The sequence below is a fragment of the Scyliorhinus torazame genome, chromosome 29, assembly GCF_047496885.1.
Source record: "Scyliorhinus torazame isolate Kashiwa2021f chromosome 29, sScyTor2.1, whole genome shotgun sequence".
Lineage (NCBI taxonomy): Eukaryota > Metazoa > Chordata > Chondrichthyes > Carcharhiniformes > Scyliorhinidae > Scyliorhinus > Scyliorhinus torazame.
This window is the reverse complement of record NC_092735.1, coordinates 39,497,468-39,522,602: the sequence shown is the minus strand read 5'-3', so window position 1 is coordinate 39,522,602 and position 25,135 is coordinate 39,497,468. Positions and strand designations below refer to the sequence as shown.

General features: G+C 46.5%; 1 protein-coding gene across 1 annotated transcript in view; it reads left to right on the top strand.

Moving 5' to 3' along the window:
- LOC140404097 (RNA binding protein fox-1 homolog 1-like) overlaps positions 1-25,135 on the top strand; it is a 385,076-nt gene that overhangs the window by 267,143 nt on the left and 92,798 nt on the right. Inside the window, exon 4 of the mRNA XM_072492499.1 lies at positions 24,826-25,071. Coding sequence (XP_072348600.1) covers positions 24,826-25,071 — 246 coding nt within the window. The remainder of the gene's footprint in view (positions 1-24,825; positions 25,072-25,135) is intronic.

The following is a 25,135-nucleotide window of genomic DNA, read 5'->3' as shown; positions in this document are numbered from 1 at the left end:
TTTTTCTATGAGACCCCCTCTCACTCTTCTAAACTACAATGAATATAATCCTAACTGACTTAGTCTGCTCATATATATGACAGTCCCGCCATCCCAGGAATCAGCCTAGTAAACCTTCGCTGCTCTCCCCCCATAGCAAGAACATCCTTCCTCAGATACGGACACCAAAACTGCCCACAATACTCCAGGTGTGGCCTCACCAATGCCCTGTACAATTGCAGTAAAACATCTCTATTCCTATACTCAATTCCTCTTGTTCTGAAGGCCAACATACCATTTGCCTTCTTTACTGCCTGCTGCTGTATCTGCATGCTTGCTTTTAGCGAGGGCACCAAGGTCTGGCTGAGTAGCCACCTCTCTCGAATTACACCCATTCAAATAATAATCAGCCTTCCTATTTTTGATACCGAAGCGCAGAACTTCACATTTATCCACATTATTCTTTATCTGGCATGCAAATGCCCACTCACTCAGCCTGTCCAAATCCCACTGAAGCATCTCTGTATCCTCCTCACAGCTCACCCTCCCACCCAACTTTGTATTATCTGTAAATTTGGAGATAATACATTTAGTTCCCTCATTCAAATCATTAATATATAATGTGAACAGTTGGGGGTCCAAGCACAGATCCCTGCGGTACCCCACTAGTCACTGCCTGCCAATCAGAAAATGACCCATTTATTCCAACTCTGTGCGCCCTGTCTGCTAACCAGCTTTCTATCCATCTCAAGACACTACCCATATCCCATGCGCTTGAATTTACATAGTAATCTGCTATGTGAGAACTAGTCGAAAGCCTTCTGAAAGTCTAAATAAATCTCATTTACCAGTTCTCCCTAGTCAACTCTAGTAGTTACATCTTCAAAGAATTCTGATAGATTTGTCAAGCGTGATTTCCCTTTCGTAAATCCATGCTGACTTTCATAGAATTTACAGTGCAGAAGGAGGCCATTCGGCCCATCGAGTCTGCATCGGCTCTTGGAAAGAGCACTCTACTTAAGCCCACACCTCCACCCGATCCCCGTAACCCAATAACTCCACCTAACCTTTTTTGGACACTAAGGGTAATTTATCATGGCCAATCCACCTAACCTGCACTCTTTGGACTGTGGGAGGAAACCGGAGTACCCGGAGGAAACCCACACAGACACGGGGCGAACGTGCAGACTCCACACAGACAGTGACCCAAGCCAGGAATCGAACCTGGGACCCTGTGCTAACCACTGTGCTGCCGTTCTGCCCTTTGTCTGATTATGCCACTGCTTTCCAAATGTTGTGCTATGAAATTCGTGATAATGGACCCGAGCAATCTCCCTACTACTGACATGAGGCTCACTGGTCTATAGTTCCCCATTTCTCTCCACCTCCCTTTTTGACTAGCGGGGTTATATTAGCTACCCACCAACTTGTAGGAACTATTCTAGAGTCCATAGAGCCTTGGAAAATGACTACCAATGGATCTATTATTTCTAGAGCCACTTCCTTAATAACAGTAATCTTTATTAATGTCACAAGGAGGGTTACATTAACACTGCAATGAAGCTACTGTGAAAATCCCCTCGTCACCACACTCAGGCGCCTGTTCGGGTGCAGAGAGGGAGAATTCAGAATGTCCAATTTGCCTAATCAGCAAGGCTTTCGGGACTTGTGGGAGGAATCCGGAGCCTCCGGAGGAAACCCACGGGGAGAACGTGCAGACTCCGCGCAGACAATGACCCAGACCGGGTATCGAACCTGGGACCCTGGTGCTGAGAAGCAACAGTGCTAACCACTGCTACTGTGTCACCCTAAGTACTCTGGGATAAAGATTATCAGGCCCTGGTGATTTATCTGCCTTCAATCCCATTAATTTCCTCAAAACCAGGGACTTCCGGTGACGGCGGGCGGGAGGCAGCCGCACATTGGAGGGATCCCGTTCGGTAACGGTATTTTCGGGGATTAACGCCCGGTCCCAGGGGCTACAGAGGCGGCAAAAGCAGGGAGAAGGCACAGTGAAGGGAAATGTCAAAAATAAGTTAAAAAACGGCCGTGAAAAAAGCAGTTGAAAGTCTGTTGGGGAGTGGAAAGGTCACCGCGGGGATGGTAAGGAAAGTGGAGGCTGGGGCACCAGGGGAGGCCGCATTGCCCACGGCTGAAGAAATGACTAAGGTGATGGCCGCGGAACTCGAAAGGCAGTTTACAAAACACATGGAGACAATGAGAAAGGAGATGGGGGCGGTATTGAAAGTGCTGGTGGAGGAGGCGATTTCCCCGGAGAGGGCGGCGGTATTGAGCGCAGTGGCCGAGGTGCGGGAGCAAGGAGAGGCGCTGAAGGAAGTGGAGGAGACGTTATTGCAGCACAGTGGTCAAATTACCTCGATGGGGAAGGAGTTGCGGAAGGTGATGGAGATCAACAAGGATCTGCGAGCCAAAATGGACGACTTGGAAAGCAGATCCAGGCGACAGAATCTGTGGATTGTGGGTCTGCTCGAAGGAGTGGAAGGCCCGAGGCCGACAGAGTATTTTGCCACGATGTGGGCGAAGCTATTGGGGGAGGGGGATGATCCCTCCCGATACGAACTGGATCGGGCTCACCGGTTGTGGAGGCCTGTACCAAAGGGGAGTGAGCCGCCAAGAGTAGTAACTTTGAGTTTTCGTAGGGTACAGCGTAAAGGAGAAGGTCCTGTGCTGGGCAAAGCAGAAGCGGGTGGTGCAGTGGGCTGGAGCTGGTATACGTGTATACCAGGACTATACGGTGGAGCTGGCGAGGAGGCGGGCTGCCTTCAGCCGGGTGAAGAATACACTGTACATCAGTAAGGTGCAGTGCAGCATAGTATACCCAGCTAAGCTGAGGGTGACCTACAAATCCAAGGACTTTTATTCCGGGATGGCGGAAGCAGTGGAGGAGTTTGCGAAGGCAGAAGGACTGTGGCTGAATTGAGAAGTGGTCATGTACCGATGTAGCCTCATGTAGCTGTATTTTTTCACTGCGGTTGGTGGATGTGCTAAATGAGCTAACGTTGTATATACTTGGACAAGGGAAGAGTTGGGACTTTCACTTGCAATGATGCTTCTTTGGGGCTTGGGTGTGTATGCAGGGTTTGTGTGCTAAAGGGGATTTCTTGGCTTTCCCGGGACCAGGCAAGGGGGAAAGAGACCCGGGCGGGGGCTGCCATGCTGGCCGGTTTAAGCCGGCCAGTGAACGTGAGTGAGGTGGGGGGAGGAGCTGTGGCCATCGGAGCCTGGCAGAACAGGTTCCGATGAGACTCGCCGTGGTGAAAAGTTGGGGGGAAGGAACAGAGGTTGGGGGGAAGAGTTTTGTAAAAGGAAGTGGAGGGGAGGAGTCGGGTAGGGCTTGCAATGCGTGGGTGTCATATACAGTACTCTTTCGGGGATTGGATGGATTTGAATGTTGGGGGGGGATGGAGACACTCTATAGGTCAACGGTGACCATAGGCGATTCCTGATTCCTTTTCCTTTTTTTCTCCTTTGTCTGTCCCATCGTGGGAGGGCTTGTTTTATTTGATGCTTATATTGCTAGGGGGGTTGTTGTTTGGGGTGGTGGGAGGATGGGATCGTTGTTGTTGATAAGGGAATTGACTTTGTATTTGTTACCTTTTACTGTTTGTTGGTGGGGTGTAAATTTTGAAGAAAATGTGAAACTGGAGAATAAAAATAGATATATCTTTTTTTAATTTCCTCAAAACCATTTTCTATTAATACTAATTTCCTTCAGCTCCTCACTGAAACTGGTGTTTCTCAGATGTGCGGGGACATTATTCATGTCTTCCTTTGTGAAAACAGAAGCAAAGTATAAATTTAGTACCTCAGCCATTTCTTTTTTCCCCATTATAAATTCCAACATTTCTGACTGTAAGGGGCCTACATGAGTTATTAATCAATCTTTTTCTCTTTCCATACCTATAGAAACTCTTACAGTTTTTATGCTCCCCGCTAGCTTACTTTCACAATGTAAACCCTTAATCAACCGCTTGGTCTGCCTTTGCTGAATTTTAAAGTGTTCCCAATCCTCAGACCTGTTGCTTTTTCTTGCTAATTTGTATGCCCCTTTGAATCTAATGCTTTCTCTAATTTCCTTGCAAGCCGTCGTTTGGCCACAGTTCCCTTTCTCCTCTTGTGCCAAATAGAATAAACCACTTTTGGAGTTCACCTGTTTGTTCCTTGAATGCTGCCATTGCCTGTCCGCTGTCCTTCCTTTCAGTAATGTTTCCCAGTCCATCATAACCAGCTCATGTCTCAGACCATCATAGTGACCTTTAATGAGGTTCAGGACACTGGTCTCAGAATCAACTACCTCTCTATCCACATACCCATTACCCAAGAAAATCAAACCCCAGTCCCATGTTTGGATGCACAATCCTGCACTGTTCTCTGGTATATTGTAGTCTTAAAACTTATTGAATGGTGGTGACTAAGTGGTGGAAACATTTCTCCACAATGCTGCTGCTGAGGGACTTGGTTCAAATTACAGCCATGGCTAATATTTACTTATTGTCATCCCCTTTTAAGATGAACTCATCTTGGCTGAGTTGTTGAGAGCAAGCACGAAGCAAAATGCAATGATACCCACCTACAATCCAGGCTTGGAAAAAATGGAGTGAAATTTAGATTATTCAAATCTTAATTATTGGCAGTGCATATTTTTAATTTAAATTTTTTTTTGAATGCAAGATGCAATTTTTCAAAAAGAAACTTGTTCATAGAACGAATCACAGAAATTAATTGAATTGGAATTGTTTGACTACTTGGTGAGGCACAAAAGACTGAAAAAGTCATTGTAATCTTCTTCCTCTTGATTAAATTGTCTGGCAGCTGAATGGGGTGGATTCATCAACCCTAATTGCCGCCTCTAAGCTCCAAGTCACATTTTAATGTGGTGGCCACCAGATGAAAGTAGCTGTGCTGAATAAAGTAGGTAAAGGCAGTGCAAACACACTTCCGTTCTCTTTTTCATATGTGGCTGTTTTCAACATCTGATCGTTTCCTGTGAGAAAATTGGTCCAAAGAAATACCACATTTTCTTCACTCTAAATTCAGATTTAATTCTGTTTGGGGAAAATTTTGAGATTTCTAACAGCAGAGTATGGGGGAAATCACAGCCCCTTTGAAACACAGGGACTGCCCTAGCCAAATACATCAAAATGTACTTTTAGATCAAAATGACCTTGCCTGACTCCAAATGCTGTTGCAGAAAATAAGCAGTTATTGGAAGTGAAAGGTTTCTGTTCAGACCTCTCAAATTATAACCAAGAATTATACATCTGAATTATATATTCAGATTACGTGAGAAGATTAATAAGACAAACTGGATCAGTCAGGATAATGTGAGCATAAAGCATAATGTTCCTCCTTTTGATAGGATTGAACTGCAATTGAATTACATGATCTATTGAAGTATGTGTACCAGAGTAGGAAAGGTAAGATTATTAAATATTAATCTTCTCCTTCATCTCTAAGAGACTCAATGGGGAACTACATTATATGGTGCATCGCTGAGACAGACTATCCTGGAAGGTTCCAGGGTTGATTCCTACTCTCTGGTGAGCTCAGAGCTGTTGCCATTGGCCCGAGAATTCCTCGCCCTCTCCTCGTTACTATCCAGAACTTGCACTGGAGTGAATGAGTCAGGTTTGAACCAGGGTATAATAATAATAATCGCTTATTATCATAAGTAGACTTCAATGAAGTTACTGTGAAAAGCCCCTAGTCGCCACATTCCGTAATTGCCCGCGCTGCTGGCATTGTCCTAGTATTAGGTTCTCTGAACCCCTGGTTAAATGGGACAAAAGTACCGCAGCCCTGCTGGTAGGACGCAGGTTTGTATTTTTTTTGTGGTCTACTTATTAATCTTTTAAGGAGTGGGGTGCTTTTTGTTCCAGCTTCCAGGTAGAGAAAACCAAAAACATGAGAGCCTTTGGTCACTACCATAGCTCATTACGTCCCAGTGCCACCTTGGCAGAGGGCTGGCAGCAGCTTCTTGAGTAACCTCCTCTGGTCTGGGGATGGTGAGAAGGAGGACTTACACAAGCGGTGTTTATTAGACTGTGATCAATGATCAGATACTTTCCAAACTGAAACACTGTTGGAAGCAGGATGCAGGCCTTGTCTGAATGTAGCAGTATTCTGAATACAAAACTAAATATTTCAGATTAATGTGTCTCTAATTTTCTTCCTAGCTCCACCCTTTTATTCTAGATTCCTAGTGCTCATATTAAAATGGGCTATTTGGGAATTGCGGAACTCTGAATAACTTTGTTTTGGCGAGTTTGATACGCTTTTTTTCCTGGGAACATTGATTTTTTTTTTCCAGAGGTTTAGAATAACTGTAGTGTCCCTGTGTCTGCGTGGCTTTCACCCCAAAGATGTGCAGGTTAGGTGGATTGGCCACGTTAAATTGCCCCTTAATGCGGGCGGCATGGTGGTACAGTGGTTAGCACTGATGCCTACGGCGCTGAGAACCCGGGTTTGAATCCCGGCCCTGGATCACTGTCCGTGTGGAGTTTACACATTCTCCCCGTGTCTGCGTGGGTCTCACCCTCACAATCCAAAAGATGTGCAGGTTAGGTGGATTGGCCACGCTAAATTGCCCCCTAATTGTAAAAAACAAATTTTTTAAAAAAAAAGAATAAATTGCCCCTTAATTGGAAAAAAAAATAATTGGGTACTCAAAATTTTTTATTTTAAATTAATGTAGTGCTCTCTAGCACGGTGGCTCAGTGGTTAGCACTGCTGCCTCACGGCGCCGACGTCCCAGGTTCGATCCCATCCCAGGCCACTGTCTGTGTGGAGTTTAGAAGGATGACGGGGGATCTTATTGAAACTTACAGGACACTGCGAGGCCTGGATAGAGTGGACGTGGAGAGGATGTTCCCACTTGTAGGAAAAACAGGAACCAGAGGACACCATCTCAGACTAAAGGGACCATCCTTTAAAACAGAGATGAGGAGGATTTTCTAGTCATAGGGTGGTGAATCTTAAAAAAATTTTTTTAGTGTACCCAATTCATTTTTTCCAATTAAGGGGCAATTTAGTGTGTCCAATCCACCTACCCTGCACACCTTTGGGTTGTGGGTGTGAGACCCACGCAAAAACGGGGGGAATGTGCAAACTCCACACAGACAGTGACCCAGAGCCGGGATCGAACCTGGGACCTCAGCGCCGTGAGGCAGCAGGGCTAACTCACTGCACCACTATGCTGCACTAGGGTGATGAATCTGTGGAACTCTTTGCCGCAGAAGGTATGTGAAGGCCAAATCACTGAGTGTCTTTAAGACAGAGATAGATGGGGCAGCACGGTGGTGCAGTGGCTAGCACTGCTGCCTCACGGCGCCGAGGTCTCGGGTTCGATCCCAGCCCTGGGTCATGGTCCGCGTGGAGTTTGCACATTCTCCCCGTGTTTGCGTGGATTTCTCCCCCACAACCCAAAGATGTGCAGGGTAGGTGGATTGGCCACGCTAAATTGCCCCTTAATTGGAAAAAATGAATTGGGGATACTAAAAATAATTTTTTTAAAGACAGAGATAGATAGGATCTTGATCAATAAGGGGATCAGGGGTTATGGGGAGAAGGCAGGAGAATGGGGATGAGAAAATATCAGCCATGATCGAATGGCGGAGCAGACTCGATGGGCCGAGTGGCCTAATTGTGCTCCTATGCCTTGTGGCCTTATGGTGTGGCACTTGCACATTCTCCCCGTGTCTGCAAGGGTCTCGCCCCCCACAACCCATAGATGTGCAGGGTAGGTGGATTGGCCATGTTAAATTGTCCCTTAATTAGAAAACAAATGAATTGGGTACTCTAAATTTATTTTTGAAAAGAATTACTGTAATGGCCTGGCTGCCAAAGCAATTCTTTTCTGGTGCACCCAGTAATGTGCGGTAAAATAGTATGGGTAAGGAAATCTGAAATCCTAGTTAGGAGGAGAAGGTGGAATATAATACAGCAGGCATTACCATTAATGAAATCGAAACATCCACTAACAAAATAGTTAGTGCAAAGATTGCTGATATCTGTAAAATTAAATTTTGCACAGAGCAGATTTAGCGCGTTAGTAATGAGGGCACCAGACATCTTGGGAGTGAGTCGGCTGCAGCAGTGGAAAGTTGTGCATGACGCAGACTGAAATGTGTTTTTCATTAGTGACTGCTTTTGGCAAATTTGTGAATTTCTTTACCATTGCTTCTGGAGCTCTTTATGCAGTTAACTCTATCCGTATTAAACATTTTATTGCTTCCTTGAATGTTAGCGATATCTTAAAGTACATTTTTTGAGAAAGGGTTCCAACCTCAGTCGAATAGAAATCCAGTACCAATTACCACGAAGATGTCTAAGCTATGTTAGTTTAGTTTTTTATTAAAAAATATATTTTATTGAACTTTTTTCGATCAAAATTTTTTCCCTTTACAGATCAAACATAACAGTAAAGAAAGTTTAACAATAAACAAATGGCTAATCAACATGGTAATCTAATCATTTAACATAAACTAAAACTTCCACCCCCCCCCCCTCCCCCTGGGTTGCTGCTGCTGGTCATCTGTCTCCCCTCTAACGTTCCCCTAGGTAGTCGAGGAATGGCTGCCACCGCCTGGTGAACCCTTGAGCCGATCCTCTCAGGGCAAACTTTATCCGCTCCAGTTTTATGAACCCCGCCATATCGTTTACTCAGGCCTCCAGTCCGGGGGGTTTCGCCTCCTTCCACATGAGTAGGATCCTGCGCCGGGCTACGAGGGACGCAAAGGCCACAACGTCGGCCTCTTTCGCCTCCTGCACTCCCGGCTCATCCGCAACTCCAAATAGAGCTAGCCCCCAGCCTGGTTTGACCCGGGCCTTCACCACCTTAGAAATCACTCCCGTCACTCCCTTCCAATACCCCTCCAGTGCCGGGCACGCCCAAAACATATGTGCGTGGTTTGCCGGGCTTCCGCCGCACCTCCCACACTTGTCCTCCACTCCAAAGAACCTGCTCAGTCTTTCTCCCGTTATGTGTGCTCTATGTAGCACCTTGAATTGAATCCGGCTAAGCCTGGCGCATGAGGAAGAGGAATTTACCCTGCTTAGGGCATCAGCCCACATACCCTCCTCTATCTCCTCCCCTAGCTCTTCTTCCCACTTTCCTTTTAATTCGCCCACCAACTCCTCCCCCTCCTCCCTCATCTCTCGGTATATTTCTGACACCTTGCCCTCTCCGACCCACACCCCCGAAAGCACTCTGTCCTGGATCCCCTGTGCCGGGAGCAGCGGAAATTCCCTCACCTGTTGTCTTGTGAACGCCCTCACCTGCATATATCTAAGGAAGTTTCCCCGGGGCAACTTATACTTTTCCTCCAATGCTCCCAAGCTCGCAAACGTCCCCTCTATAAATAAATCTCCCACCCTCCTAATTCCCAACTGGTGCCAGCTCTGAAATCCTCCATCCATTCTTCCTGGGGCAAACCTATGGTTGTTCCTGATTGGGGACCGCACCAGGGCTCCCCGCACACCTCTCTCGCCTCCATTGTCCCCAGATATTCAATGTTGCCGCCACCACCGGGTTCGTGGTAAACTTTTTTGGTGAGAGCGGTAGCGGCGCCGTCACCAGCGCCTCTAAGCTCGTCCCTTTACAGGACTTTCTCTCCAGTCTTTTCCACGCCGCTCCCTCTCCCTCCATCATCCAATTACGAATCATCGCCACATTGGCGGCCCAATAATAGTCGCCAAAATTCGGTAGCGCCAATCCTCCTCTGTCCCTGCTACGTTGCAGGAACCCCCTCCTTACCCTCGGGACTTTCCCTGCCCACACGAAGCTCGTGATGCTCCTGTCTATTTTTTAAAAAAAGGTCTTAGTGATTAGTATAGGGAGATATTGAAATACAAATAAGAACCTCGGGAGGACCATCATCTTAATTGCCTGCACTCTGCCCGCCAACGACAGAGGCTGCATGTCCCACCTCTTGAAGTCCTCCTCCATTTGTTCTACCAATCGTGTCAGATTAAGTCTGTGTAAGGTTCCCCAGCTCCTAGCGATCTGAATCCCCAGGTATCGGAAGTTTCTTTCCACTTTCCTTAGAGGCAGGCCTTCTATCTCTCTACTCTGGTCCCTTGGGTGTATCACAAATAGTTCACTCTTCCCCATGTTAAGCCTGTATCCCGAGAAATCTCCGAACTCCCTCAACATCTGCATAACCTCTATCATCCCCCCCGCTGGGTCCGCCACATACAACAGTAGGTCATCCGCGTATAGCGAGACTCGGTGTTCTTCTCCCCCTCTAATCACCCCTCTCCATTTCCTGGAGTCTCTCAACGCCATGGCCAGAGGTTCAATTGCCAACGCGAACAACAGTGGAGACAGCGGGCATCCCTGTCTTGTTCCCCTATATAATCGGAAATACTCCGATCTTTGCCGATCCGTGACTACACTTGCTGTTGGGGCCCCATAAAGAAGTTTGACCCAGCTAATAAACCCGTTCCCGAACCCAAACCTCCTTAACACCTCCCATAAATACTCCCACTCCACCCTATCAAATGCCTTCTCTGCATCCATTACCGCCACTATCTCTGCCTCCCCCTCCACTGGGGGCATCATTATCACCCCTAATAGTCGTTGCACGTTGACATTCTGTTGTCTCCCCTTTACGAACCCTGTCTGGTCTTCGCGCACCACCCCCGGGACACAGTCCTCTATCCTCGATGCCAGTACCTTTGCCAGCAATTTGGCGTCCACATTCAATAATGAAATAGGTCTATAGGACCCGCACTGCAACGGATCTTTATCCCTTTTCAAAATTAGCGATATCGTCGCCTCCGACATTGTCGGGGGTAAAGTCCCTCCTTCCCTGGCCTCATTGAACGTCCTCACCAACAACAGGGCCAGCAAGTCCACGTATTTTCTATAAAATTCCACCGGGAACCCGTCTGGTCCCGGAGCCTTCCCTGCTTGCATGTTCCCCAGCCCCTTAATAACCTCGTCCACCCCAATCGGTGCCCCCAGGCCTTCCACCTCCTGCTCCTCCACCCTCGGGAACCTCAATTGATCCAGAACTGCCGCATCCCCTCCTCTCCCTCTGGGGGTTGGGACCTATACAGTCCCTCATAAAAGGTCTTGAACACCTCGTTTATCTTCCCTGCTCTTCGCACCGTGGCTCCCTTTTCGTCTCTAATTCCCCCTATCTCCCTCGCCGCTGTCCTCTTTCGCAACTGATGAGCCAGCAGGCGACTAGCCTTTTCCCCATATTCATACCTCCTCCCCTGTGCCTTCCTCCACAGTACCTCCGCCTTTCTGGTGGTCAGGAGGTCAAACTCGGTCTGGAGTCGTCTCCTCTCCCTGTACAGCTCCTCCTCCGGGGTCTCTGCAAATTCCCTGTCCACCCTTAAAATCTCCCCCAGTAATCTTTCCCTTTCCCTGGCCTCTGTTTTCTCTTTGTGGGCCCCAATGGAGATCAGCTCTCCTCTGACCACCGCTTTTAGTGCTTCCCATACCACTCCCACACGGACCTCCCTGTCGTCATTGACCTCCAGGTATCTCTCAATACACCCCCGCACTCTTCCACACACTCCCTCGTCCACCATCAATCCCACATCTAATCGCCAGAGTGCTCTCTGCTCCCTTTCCTCTCCTAGTTCCAGGTCCACCCAGTGTGGGGCATGGTCCGAAACCGCTATGGCTGAATACTCAGCTTCTTCCACCCTTGAGATCAACGACCTTCCCAGAACAAAAAAATCTATCCGGGAGTACACTTTATGGACATGGGAGAAGATGGAGAACTCCCTGGCCCTCGGTCTAAGAAATCGCCATGGATCCACTCCCCCCATTTGGTCCATAAACCCCTTGAGCACCTTGGCCGCTGCCGGCCTTCTTCCGGTCTTTGATCTGGATCTATCTAGCCCTGGGTCCAGCACGGTATTGAAGTCCCCTCCCAATATCAAGTTTCCTACCTCCAGGTCCGGTATACGACCCAACATCCGTCTCATAAATCCCGCATCGTCCCAATTCGGGGCATATACATTAACCAACACGACCTCCATTCCCTCCAGCCTGCCACTCACCATTACATATTTACCTCCGCTATCTGCTACGATGTTCTTTGCTTCAAATGCTACCCGTTTCCCCACCAATAAGGCCACCCCTCTATTCTTTGCATCTAGTCCTGAGTGGAACACCTGTCCCACCCATCCTTTCCTTAACCTAACTTGGTCCGCCACCTTCAGGTGCGTCTCTTGGAGCATAGCCACGTCTGCCCTTAGTCCTTTCAAGTGTGCGAGCACTCGGGCCCTTTTAATCGGTCCGTTCAGGCCTCTCACGTTCCACGTGATCAGCCTCACTAGGGGGCTACCTGCCCCCCTCCCGTGTCGACTAGCCATCACCTTCTCTAGGCCAGTCCCATATCCCGCCTCCGCGCTCCCACTCGCTCCCCAGGCGTCGCATTCCATCCCCGTCCACCCACTCTTTAGCCATTTCCTCTTTGATTTCCGCAGCAGCAACCCAGTTGTCGTCTCCCCCGCTAGATCTCTTTCTAGCATGATTGCTCCCCCCATATTACTTCCGCAAGTCAGCTGACTTCAACTGACCCCGGCTACTCCTGCTCACTCCTTGACCCCCCCCCCGTGTGGGGAACTCCCATCCGCCTTGCGCCTGTCTTCCCGCCATAATCTTTCTGGCGCGGGAACATCCCTTTATCTGACCCGCCTCTTGTGGCACAGCTCCCTTTCCTCTCCCCCTCCCATTCCTCATTCTCTGCCTATGTCCCTTCTTTCCCCCCTCACCGGCGCCCACATTTCCTAGTGTCTTCCCCCCCATCCCAATTTACTTCTCTTTTTACATCAACCATAACAATAACATTCCCTACAGTATCAGTCCCTCAGTTCCGATCCAATTTCTCCTCTTTAATAAAGGTCCATGCTTCTTCCGCCGTATCGAAATAATGATGTCTCTCCTGGTACGTGGCCCATAGTCGTGCCGGCTGCAGCATCCCGAACTTCACCTTTTTGTGTAACACCTCCTTGGCTCGGTTAAAACTCGCCCTCCTTCTCGCCACCTCCGCACTCCAATCCTGGTACACCCGTACCACTGCATTCTCCCATCTGCTACTCCGCACCTTTTTAGCCCATCTCAGGACCTCTTCTCTATCTTTAAGCCGGTGAAATCGCACGATTGTCGCCCTGGGTGGTTCTCCCGCTTTTGGTCTTCTCGCCGGGATCCGATGTGCCCACTCCACCTCCAAGGGGCCCGTAGGGGCCTCAGCTCCCATCAATGAGCTTAGCATCGTACTTACATAAGCTCCACAGTCCGCTCCTTCCACTCCCTCAGGGAGACCCAGTATCCGAAGGTTCTTCCTTCGCGCTCTGTTTTCTAGGGCCTCAATCCTTTCAATGCACTTTTTATGGAGTGCCTCGTGCGTCTGTGTTTTGACCGCCAGGACCAGGATCTCGTCCTCATTTTCCGTCACCTTCTGCTCCACCACGCGGAGCTCTGTCTCCTGGGTCCTTTGTGCCTCCTTGAGCCCCTCAATTGCCTGTAGCATCAGGGTCAGCACCTCCCTCTTTAGTAGCTCCACACACCGTCTCAGAAATTTGTCTTGCTCGCGCCCCCATGTCGCCTGGGCTTTCTCCGCCGCCATCTTGTGTCTTCTCCCTTTCTGTCCCTTTCGTCGACGATTCCTCGCGCTGCATCCTCCGCCGCCAATATTTTCCTCTTTCATTGGGGGGGGACTCCCTATTCACTCACCCCACACCGGGTTGCGTCGCCCAAAAATTTCCTGTTGGGGCTCTTAAAAGAGCCCGAAGGTCCGTTGGAGCTGGAGCCGCCGAAACGTGCGGCTTAGCTGGGCATCGCCGCAACCGGAAGTCCATGTTAGTTTAGTTTTGGCAAACAGATTGCGTACCTCATGGCAATGGAACACAATTCTGAGAAAAATCAGCATCATAGAGCATGGCTGATGTAAGCCAAGATGAAATGTTAATGGACAGCAAAATGCAGAGTATGATAGAACAAAGAACAAAGAAATGTACAGCACAGGAACAGGCCCTCCAAGCCCGTGCCGACCATGCTGCCCGACTAAACTACAATCTTCTACACTTCCTGGGTCCGTATCCCTCTATTCCCATCCTATTCATATATTTGTCAAGATGCCCCTTAAATGTCACTATCGTCCCTGCTTCCACCACCACCTCCGGTAGCGAGTTCCAGGCACCCACTACCCTATGATGCATAGCCATTTCCTGTTTCTCTTTTTCAACCCACTCCACAACTGCCTATAAGACCTAGGAGCGAAAGTAAGGCCATTCGGCCCATCGAGTCCACTCCACCATTCAATCATGGCTGATTTCAACTCCATTTACCCGCTCTCTCTCCATAGCCCTTAATTCCTCGAGAAATCAAGAATTTATCAACTTCTGTCTTAAAGACACTCAACGTCCCGGCCTCCACCGCCCTCTGTGGCAATGAATTCCACAGACCCACCACTCTCTGGCTGAAGAAATTTCTCCTCATCTCTGTTCTAAAGTGACTCCCTTTTATTCTAAGGCTGTGTCCCCGGGTCCTAGTCCCCCCTGCTAATGGAAACAACTTCCCTACGTCCACCCTATCTAAGCCATTCATTATCTTGTAAGTTTCTATTAGATCTCCCCTCAACCTCCTAAACTCCAATGAATATAATCCCAGGATCCTCAGACGTTCATCGTATGTTAGGCCTACCATTCCTGGGATCATCCGTGTGAATCTCCGCTGGACCCGCTCCAGTGCCAGTATGTCCTTCCTGAGGTGTGGGGCCCACAATTGCTCACAGTATTCTAAATGGGGCCTAACTAATGCTTTATAAAGCTTCAGAGGTACATCCCTGCTTTTATATTCCAAGCCTCTTGAGATAAATGACAACATTGCATTTGCTTTCTTAATTACGGACTCAACCTGCAAGTTTACCTTTAGAGAATCCTGGACCAGGACTCCCAAGTCCCTTTGCACTTCAGCATTATGAATTTTGTCACCGTTTAGAAAATAGTCCATGCCTCTATTCTTTTTTCCAAAGTGCAAGACCTCGCACTTGCCCACGTTGAATTTCATCAGCCATTTCTTGGACCACTCTCCTAAACTGTCTAAATCTTTCTGCAGCCTCCCCACCACCTCCATACTACCTGCCCCTCCACCTATCTTTGTATCATCGGCAAACTTAGCCAGAATGCCCCCAGTCCCGTCATCTAGATCGTTAATATATAAAGAGAACAGCTGTGGCCCCAACACTGAACCCTGCGGGACACCACTCGTCACCGGTCGCCATTCCGAAAAAGAACCTTTTATCCCAACTCTCTGCCTTCTACCTGACAGCCAATCGTCAACCCATGTTAGTACCTTGCCTTGAATACCATGGGCCCTTATTTTACTCAGCAGTCTCCCGTGAGGTACCTTATCAAAGGCCTTTTGGAAGTCAAGATAGATAACATCCATTGGCTCTCCTTGGTCTAACCTATTTGTTATCTCTTCAAAGAACTCTTAACAGGTTTGTCAGGCACGACCTCCCCTTACTAAATCCATGCTGACTTGTCCTAATCCGACCCTGCACTTCCAAGAATTTAGAAATCTCATCCTTAACAATGGATTCTAGAATCTTGCCAACAACCGAGGTTAGGCTAAGTGGCCTATAATTTTCCATCTTTTTCTTTGTTCCCTTCTTGAACAGGGGGGTTACAACAGCGATTTTCCAATCGTCTGGGACTTTCTCTGACTCCAGTGATTTTTGAAAGATCATAACTAACGCCTCCACTATTTTTTCAGCTACCTCCTTTAGAACTCTAGGATGTAGCCCATCTGGGCCTGGAGATTTATCAGTTTTTAGACCTCTTAGTTTCTCTAGCACTTTCTCCTTTGTGATGGCTACCATATTCAACTCTGCCCCCTGACTCTCCTGAATTGTTGGGATATTACTCATGTCTTCTACTGTGAAGACTGACGCAAAGTACTTCTTTAGTTCCTCAGCTATTTCCTTGTCTCCCATCACTAGATTACCAGCGTCATTTTGGAGCGGCCCAATGTCTACTTTTGCCTCCCGTTTGTTTTTAATGTATTTAAAGAAACTTTTGCTATCATTCCTAATGTTACTGGCTAGCCTACCTTCATATTTGATCCTCTCTTTCCTTATTTCTCTCTTTGTTATCCTCTGTTTGTTTTTGTAGACTTGCCAATCTTCTGACTTCCCACTACTCTTTGCCACATTATAGGTTTTCTCTTTTGCTTTGATGCATTCCCTAACTTCCTTTGTCAGCCATGGCTGCCTAATCCCCCCTCTGATCACCTTTCTTTTCTTTGGGATGAACCTCTGTACTATGTCCTCAATTACTCCCAGAAACTCCTGCCATTGCTGTTCAACTGTCTTTCCCACTAGGCTCTGCTCCCAGTCGATTTTCGTCAGTTCCTCCCTCATGCCCCTGTAGTTACCTTTATTTAACTGTAACACCTTTACATCTGATTCTACCTTCTTTCTTTCAAATTGGAGATTGAATTCTACCATATTATGATCACTGCCTCCTAAGTGTTCCCTTACTTGAAGATCTTTAATCAAGTCTGGCTCATTACATAACACTAAATCCAGAATGGCCTGTTCCCTCGTGGGCTCCATCACAAGCTGTTCAAAAAAGCCCTTGTGTAAACATTCAATGAATTACCTTTCCTTGGGTTCACTGGCAGCATTATTTACCCAGTCCACCTGCATATTGAAGTCCCCCATGATCACTGTGACCTTACCTTTCTGACATGCACTTTCTATTTTGTGGTGCATTTTGTGCCCCCGGTCCTGACCACTGTTAGGAGGCCTGTCCATAACTCCCATTATGGTTTTTTTGCCTTTGTGGTTCCTCAACTCTACCCACACAGACTCCACATCATCTGACCCTATGTCGTTTAGTGCTATTGATTTAATTTCATTCCTAATTAACAAGGCAACCCCGCCCCCTCTGCCCACCTCTCTTTTCGATAGGTTATGAATCCCTGGATGTTTAAATGCCAGTCCTGAACCCCCTGCAACCATGTCTCTGTGATGCCTACCACATCATACCTGCCAGTCACAATCTGGGCCACAAGTTCATCTACCTTGTTCCGTACACTGCGCGCATTTAAATATAGCACTTTTAATTCTCTATTGACCGTCCCTTTTTGTTTTCTAGAAAGAAGTAGGGTGATAAGATCGAACAGCACGAAAACATAATAACTATTTGATGTATCAATCCCATTATGGTGATAATCGAACTCTGAATTTCAGTACTTTGTAATTAAAATGTGCTCTTTTCCCGTATGACTGAAAAGGAAAATGTCTCACCTTGTGTTATTTTTAAATTTAGTGTACCCAATTCATTTTTTCCAATTAAGGGGCAATTTAGTGTGACCAATCCACCTACCCTGCACATCTTTGGGTTGTGGGGGCGAAACCCACGCAAACACGGGGAGAATGTGCAAACTCCACACGGACAGTGACCCAGAGCCAGGTTCGAGCATGCCTCGCCTTGTGTGACACTGAGCTTTTAAGGAACCTAGTTGAGATTTGACTCCTGGTCTGTGCGGAGCTAATAAATTGAAGCTCGTTGGCCGAGAAGGCACCACAATTGGTTCCAGGCTCCTGGACCCTGGAATGACAGTCCCACTCCTGATGAACATTTAGTGACTGTTCGAGAGAATTGTGCAATGTAAATGAGGTTTCTGCATTATCTTTAATTTTCAAGTGTCTGTCCCTTATTAGCCCCAAACTTCAGATGTGCAGTCTCTGAAACAGCACTAAACACAATTGTTGCTATTATTGTCGACAATTTTCTGTTAAGACTATTTCAAAGCACTCTCCTTTATACCAATTGTGAAAGAAGCAACAGCAACTTCATACAGCCCTCTCCGAGATTTATATTGTAGTTGATGAATAGACTGTAATTTTCTAAGTCTACCTCCAGGCCGCCAACAGCCGACAGAGGAGTGCAGGCAAATGACAATATAAAAGATGATTTGAATCAAGTCTGCAAATTTAAAAAATTGAGATTTGACATTGAACCAGGTCTGTGCATCAGTGTGCTTTGTGTGGTGGTGCTGGTTTGAGTTGGGATGTAAGTGCTGACTCATTCAGCTGGCACGACACATTTAACAGTCCGGAGGGGAACTGGGTATTCCAAAACACCAGGCACACAGCGAACGTGGGTTTGTGGTTTATGACGGTCCAACTGTTTATTTTCAGGATTACCATAAGCGATGGGAAACTCTTTTTGACAGTCAGTCGCATTTGTATAAACCTGAAGTGTTTTTTCATTTTGAGCGGGAAGTGAGGAAATTTCAGGTGCGCTCTGCAGTTCCCCAGCTGAAGTGCTGACTGACTGAAGCAGCATTTTGGTTCAGAGGCCGAGTGGGAGCAAAGCTATTACACGTCTCACTATACTGAGCCCGAAGGGGGGAAATTACTTGTATTTATGTAATCTTTTATCTATATATATTTCAGGACATCACAAAATATTTCAGAGCCAATGAATTACTGTTGAAGTGCGGTCAAGACAGCAACATTTTCCTTATCAAGTTCCTATAAAATTGGAAAAAATGATTAACCGTTTAATGAGTTTTGTTTTGATCGAAGGCAGAAACAAGAAGGTTTGAGTGAACCTTAATAAAACACTGGTGCAGCCTGAACTGGGGTAATGTGTCTACTTCTGGGCACTGCATTTTAGAAAGGATGTAAAGATTTTAGCAGCGGTGCAGATCAGATTTGGGCGAATAGCTCCAGGGATGAGAGACTTTAGTTAGTAGGATTAATTGAAGAAGCTGGGGACTGTTTTCTGTAGAAAAGAGAGGAGATTTTACACAGATGTTCACAATCAGGAGGGGTCTTACAGAATAGATGCAGACTGTTTCCATTGATGCGGGGTGAGAACCAGAGGAATCAGATTTCAATTGACTGGCAAAATAACTAGAGGTGACACGTGGAAAAACTAAACAGAGTGGTTAGGATCTGGAATGCACTGTGAAAGTGTGATGGAGGCAGATTTAACTGTGGCTTTCAAAAGGCAATTGAATGCTGTAATTTTCTGGAGAGACGAGGTTTTCAGGGCTTTGGGGATATTAAGGCAGGGGAGTGTGACTAGCTGCATTGCTCTCGCAGAGAGTGGGAAACATGATGGGCCAAATGTTGTCCTTTGCTGTAACCATTCTTTGGTTCTAAAATGTTGGCAAATAGGACATTGGAAAGATGAGTGTTCCAATTCAAAGAGTACCACCTGAAAAACAGCGCCTCTAACATTTGAACTGCTCCTCCATTCTTTGTTAAAGGAACAGCCTAGATTATGGGCGTGATTTAACTAAATGGGAACAAATTCCCACAGCGAGCATGTTTAGCTGCGTGTTTCCCCGGTGCTCGCAGTGCCGAGAACAACAACAATATTAAACGTCACTTGGGGTAGATCGAGGGTCTCGGCGTGGAATGCGCAGTCGGGCCCCGTTTTCTGAACTGAGAAGCTCTGCTCGCCAGAACTCTCAGTGAAACGAGAAATCGGGACGTCATTTTCTTTCCCAATTAAGGGGCAATTTAGCGTGGCCAATACACCTACCCTGCACATCTTTGGGTTGTGGGGGTGAGACCCACGCAAACACGGGGAGAATGTGCAAACTCCACACGGACAGTGACCCAGAGCCGGGATCGAACCTGGGACCTCGGCGCCGTGGGGCAGCAGTGCTAACCACTGCGCCACCGTGCTGCCCCGTCTGTTCCATTAACTCTGATTAAGAAAATAATTCGGCAAAACGTTGCAGACGGACACTGGCAATTCCAAAATGTGAATGTAATGAGGGTAAATAAAAGATGGCATTCTGGAATTCTGCTTAACATTTGTCAACTTTGGGCATGGTACTTGTTGGCATCAGAAAATTCAGTTGCACTTTTATGATGGGCTTGGTAATTATTTATTGGATATTCGAATCGGCAGTATCTAATCTTGTACAATCAGGTTGGGAGTGAAAACTCTCAGTAAGGTTCTACATGTGCTTCAAGCCTATTTCATCTTTGTAAAGGAATGATGACTGTGATTAAGGCATCTTGTCCTTTTGTGTAAAGACTTCATCACTCCCACCTCCCTTCCCAGGACAGGCAGAGAGAGAGAGAAAGAATTGATCCCTTGTTTACGGGTGGTTGTGGTTAATACGATGCCTGAGTTGAATGGAGTATCAGCGACTGGTCACATTGTCTGCTTCCGGCTGCTTATTGTCCTGTTCTTTTAAAAAAATAAATTTAGAGTACCCAATTCATTTTTTCCAGTTAAGGGGCAATTTAGTGTGTTCAATCCACCTACCCTGCACATGTGGGGCGAAACCCACGCAAACACTGGGAGAATGTGCAAACTGCACACCTATTCGCCTGAGGAAGGAGCAGTGCTCCAAAAGCTAGTGTTTGAAACAAACCTGTTAGACTTTAACCTGGTGTTGCAAGACTTCTTACCAGACTCCACACGGACAGTGACCCAGAGCCGGGATCGAACCTGGGACCTCGGCGCCGTGAGACTGCAGTGCTAACCACTGCGCCACCGTGCTGCCCTGTCCTGTTCTTTATTTAATGATCGGACTGTGAATCTCTCTTAAGTAGCAGCCACTAGAGAAAATTAATTCAGTTAACTCACAAAAAGACGCTAAACTGCTCATGTTGCTATCAAAAGACAGAGCGGTAGTGTAAACCTACAAAAATTTTAATTTCTTTTATATTGTGTGAAACCTGTTCTAGTGTCTCTGGTTCACTGGAAGTCCAACCAGCTGCAATGTTAATGTACAATTGTGAGAACTCACTGATACTGGTGATTGGAAAGACCTCATGAAAATAGGGCATTCCAGCAGCAAGACATACAGAAGCATTGATTACAAAAGCAAGAACATGATGTTGAATGTGTTCAAGACATTCATTAGACCATGGCTAAAATACTCTGGGTACTGGTTTATAGGAAATATATTTCAGCTATGGAAAAAGTACAGTGAAACTTCACTAAACTTTACATTGGATAACCATAACATGTTCATCTTTTGTCCTTTGTTATGGCTTGTTGAAGCTACCTATTACTGATACACGCTTGATTAGTCTGCAGCTGCCTGGCTGAACTCCTCTTTTTGATCAGAGGCTTCACATTGGTAGCCTTAAAGTCTTTAGGTGTAACTTTCCGAGACCAGGATGTATCAGAGATTGTGGTCCAAGCCTCCGCTATTATCTTGATTTTCCACATTTTAAATTTTTTTAAATTTAGAGTTCCACCAATTTTGCAGCTCGCCTTCCTTGCTTGATGCTCATTGCTCTCCTTCCTTCCTTTATACCCGTTTTCTTCATATTACCATACACTCTAAAGTCAGAAGCATTTAATGCCGTCATTATATTTCCCTTTTCATCTTTAATCAGCCCTAACCTTTCTTCGACCAACCTTTTAGCTGCTGCTTATTAATTTATTTTCCAATTCTTTTTAATTTGCCTGCCTTTATGCCATTATTTTGGTCTTTCTGGTTTCATTTTTTGCTTCTATAACCCCTTTTAACCCAAAATTCGATTTACTTTTTAAGAGTCTTTTCTACCTGCCTTCCCACTATAAAAGTTAATGAATTTTAATTCCTAGATCTCTTTATTCCTCACTAAGAATGTTAGCGTTGAGTGTACTTAATTTCACTGTTGTTTGTCCCGGAATGTACAGCTTAATATTTCTTTGCATTGAACTGCATTTGCCGCCTACCTGCCCTTTCTGCTTGCTAACTTGTCAATCCTCTTACATTTTCCCCACAATTTGTTATATGTTCTTATCTGGTAAGTGTCTCGTGTGCTTCCCAGAAGTTCAGAATAATCAAACTTTTAGATTCTCATTTGATGGAGCTCCAACATTTATTTCTCAGGCCATATCATGTGCTCAGGACTTGTATGTTATTAGTTTGATTCAAAAATTTGAGTGCAGAATGAGTGATGTGACACTCCAGGTATTATGTATAGATAGGTGTGTAGTTCCTAATCATATTATGTAATCATATTAGAATAATAGCAAGAAACTTCCATTTCAATTAAGAACTCTTGGTACAGATCTGAGACTCAACATCACCTTAATGCTGACAATTTGAAAAATAGCTGTTTTGAAAAGCTGTGTTCTGTCCCCAGGCACTCTCCAAAAATTCAGAAAATATCCGCCATAATTTTTAATGAGTCCTTTGTCAAGTAGCGTCTTGTATGTATCTGTGTGTGTGTGATATATATAGACACCATCTTCTGTTTTTCCTCTGATTTATCAAACATTTCAGTAAAATTAGACATTCCCATTTGTCACATATATGCATCCATGCTGAGTAATTCATTCCTTTTTAAGAATAGAATAATTCCATCTTCTGTTATGGATGAATACTGTTCACCAACTGCGTTCTTGATGGAGACCAACCTCTTCCTTTAGAGAATGTTTGGTTGGATTTTTCATATTGACTGAGCTCTCCAGGGAACCATTGTGTGTTGGATATGGGCAATGTTATGTTGTGCTGGGTGGGCAATGTTTAATGTGATGTGATGGAGTTCTATTAGTGTTTATAGGGTCTAATTTTTCCGTCATGGAGGCCCTGTATGCCTGGGTGGCACAATACATCAGCCTGAATGTGGACTGAGGCCACCAGGTTGCCCGAGCAACAGGATTCACCGCTTGTCCCCCGACAAGCACCGCCACGTGAGGGGGAGCACTTCACAAACCGTAAGTGGTATCACCCCATGAACGTGCAGTTGGTGTGTGACCACAAGATGCACGTCTGCACCTGATACCCGAGCAGCGTGCACAGCACCTTCATTCTAGCGCACTTGACTGTACTCGACACCTTCAAGGCGCTTCCCCTGGGTGAAGGATTGACTATTGGGTGACTGGGCTTATGCGCTGCCATCGTGGCTGATGACGCCTATCCGGAGGTCACAGGCCAGTGCAGAGATGCCCATGCCATGGCCAGGCCGCCCCTCACATATCTAGCCCCACCCCCTACCGCCTCTGGCGGGCGTCACCAGGGATAGCCCCTGACTGCCCTGGGGACCCTTGCCCTGCCCAGCTCCAATGCCCACTCCCCACACCCCCCACCCAGCACACCCTCTGCACCCGGCCCAGCCCACCCTCAAACCCTTCAGACAGAGCACTGAAGCAGGCTACAGCTTCACCAGCTATGTGCTTCACCCCTGCCAACTTGACTTTCGAGCCTTGCGTGCCTAATCTTCCATCTTGGTTGGTCCCAGGTAGTACATTGGAAGGGGAGGCAGCTTGCTGTGATCCCTGCCCCCTGACCTGGGTCCCCTTTGGTGGCTGTCCTCTGGAGCGAGCAGCTCCAAATGGGCTGCCTGTCTGCCGGATGTCATCGCTCCTGGACCAGCACCACCTTTGGGCCTGTAGCCCTCATACAATTCAGTCCCGGTGTCAGCACTTAGCCTCTGAAATGGAGAATTCTGCCAAATATTTATGCAATTTTCATCAGTCAGATTCTCGAACACAGGTTTTAAAACTGCAATTACTGCTGCTACTACGTGAGAATGGGCCGATGTTTACTGGGGACCCCACAACCGTTTGAAAATCACTGCTTTCCTAACCACCATTATTTTTTTTCATACCAGAGTAATACACTGCTGTAATTTGGACACAATTCTGTATGATGCCATTTGGAAGGTGGCAGCATGGTGGCGCAGTGGCTAGCACTGCTGCCTCAGGGCGCCGAGGTCCCAGGTTCGATCCCGGCTCTGGGTCACTGTCCGTGTGGAGTTTGCACATTCTCCCCGTGTCAGCGTGGGTCTCGCCCCCACAACCCAAAGATGTGCAGGGTAGGTGGATTGGCCACGCTAAATTGCCCCTTAATTGGAAAAAATGAATTGGGTACTCTTAAATTTTTTTTTTTTTTTTAAATGATGCCATTTGGAAGACGCTAGTGTGCAATGATTTTGGTGCCCTCTGAGCACTTTACATACATTGTGTTATAGAGCTGGAGTGCACTAACGTTGAGTACAACAGAAAATGTCTGTAGTGAAAGTAACAATTCTGTATCGCTAATCTGAGACTCTAACAGAGCGAAAGCTTGTTGTAACATGCTATTTCTTTTTAAATTTAGAGTACCCAATTTTGTTTCCAATTAAGGGGCAATTTAGCGTGGTCAATCCACCTACCCTGCACATCTTTGGGTTGTGGGGGTGAAACCCACGCAGACACGGGGTGAATGTGCAAACTCCACACTGACAGTGACCCAGGGCTGGGATTTGAACTCGGGTCCTCAGCGCCGTGAGGCAGCAATGCTAACCACTGCGCCACCGTGCTGCCCTAACATTCTATTAATTCTTTGTATTATCGCTTTGTATTTCAAAATCAAGTGTTTGAAAATTGCTTGATTCATTCTATCTGGCCTCTGGTATGTTCAGATTTAAATAATCTAACTCTTTGAGAATATCTTCTGCAAAGGAACGAAAATAGAAAATGCCAGGAATGCACAAGTGTCAGCATCTGGAAAGAGGAAGACAGGCTAAGGTTTCAGGTGGCGTCCTTTGTCCTGGAGATATGAAGCTGTTGATTCTCTGCAGATACTGACTCCTGTATTTCAGTATTTTCCTGAATCTCAGTTTTTCGGTATTTGCAATTTTTCTTTCTCTCTTTAGCTTGTGCTGGAAACAAATCATTATTTCTAAACTTCCTGGTAATTTCTCAATTTTCTGGTCTGATAAATTAGGTGTTTTGCTTCAGTTGTTTGGAGAGAATATTTCTTGCAGGATTGTTACTGGTGTCTAAATGTGAACGTGTCAGTCAGGTCATTGAATGCTGCACGTTTAAACCCTGTCCAAGAATGTCATGAGAAACGTTCCTCAAATGTCATTTTTCATTCATCTTTCTTAGGGTAGCCAGGAGCCAGCAGCCACCCCAGACGCTATGGTACAGCCGTACGCCACCGTTCCATTCCCTCCCCCTCCTCCTCCTCCTCAGAATGGGATTCCAACAGAATACACTGTTCCACACACTCAGGACTACACAAGCCAGACGCCTGCCCCAGACCATACTCTGAATATCTACGCATCCAGTCAGACTCTTGGGGAACAGAGTGGCACAATTGCCAATGTGCAGCCTGTATCTGGAACCGCCACAGTAAGTCAAAAACCAGGCTTTCGTCTTCGTCCTGCACAGTGATACAACGCAAAAAAATGTTTAA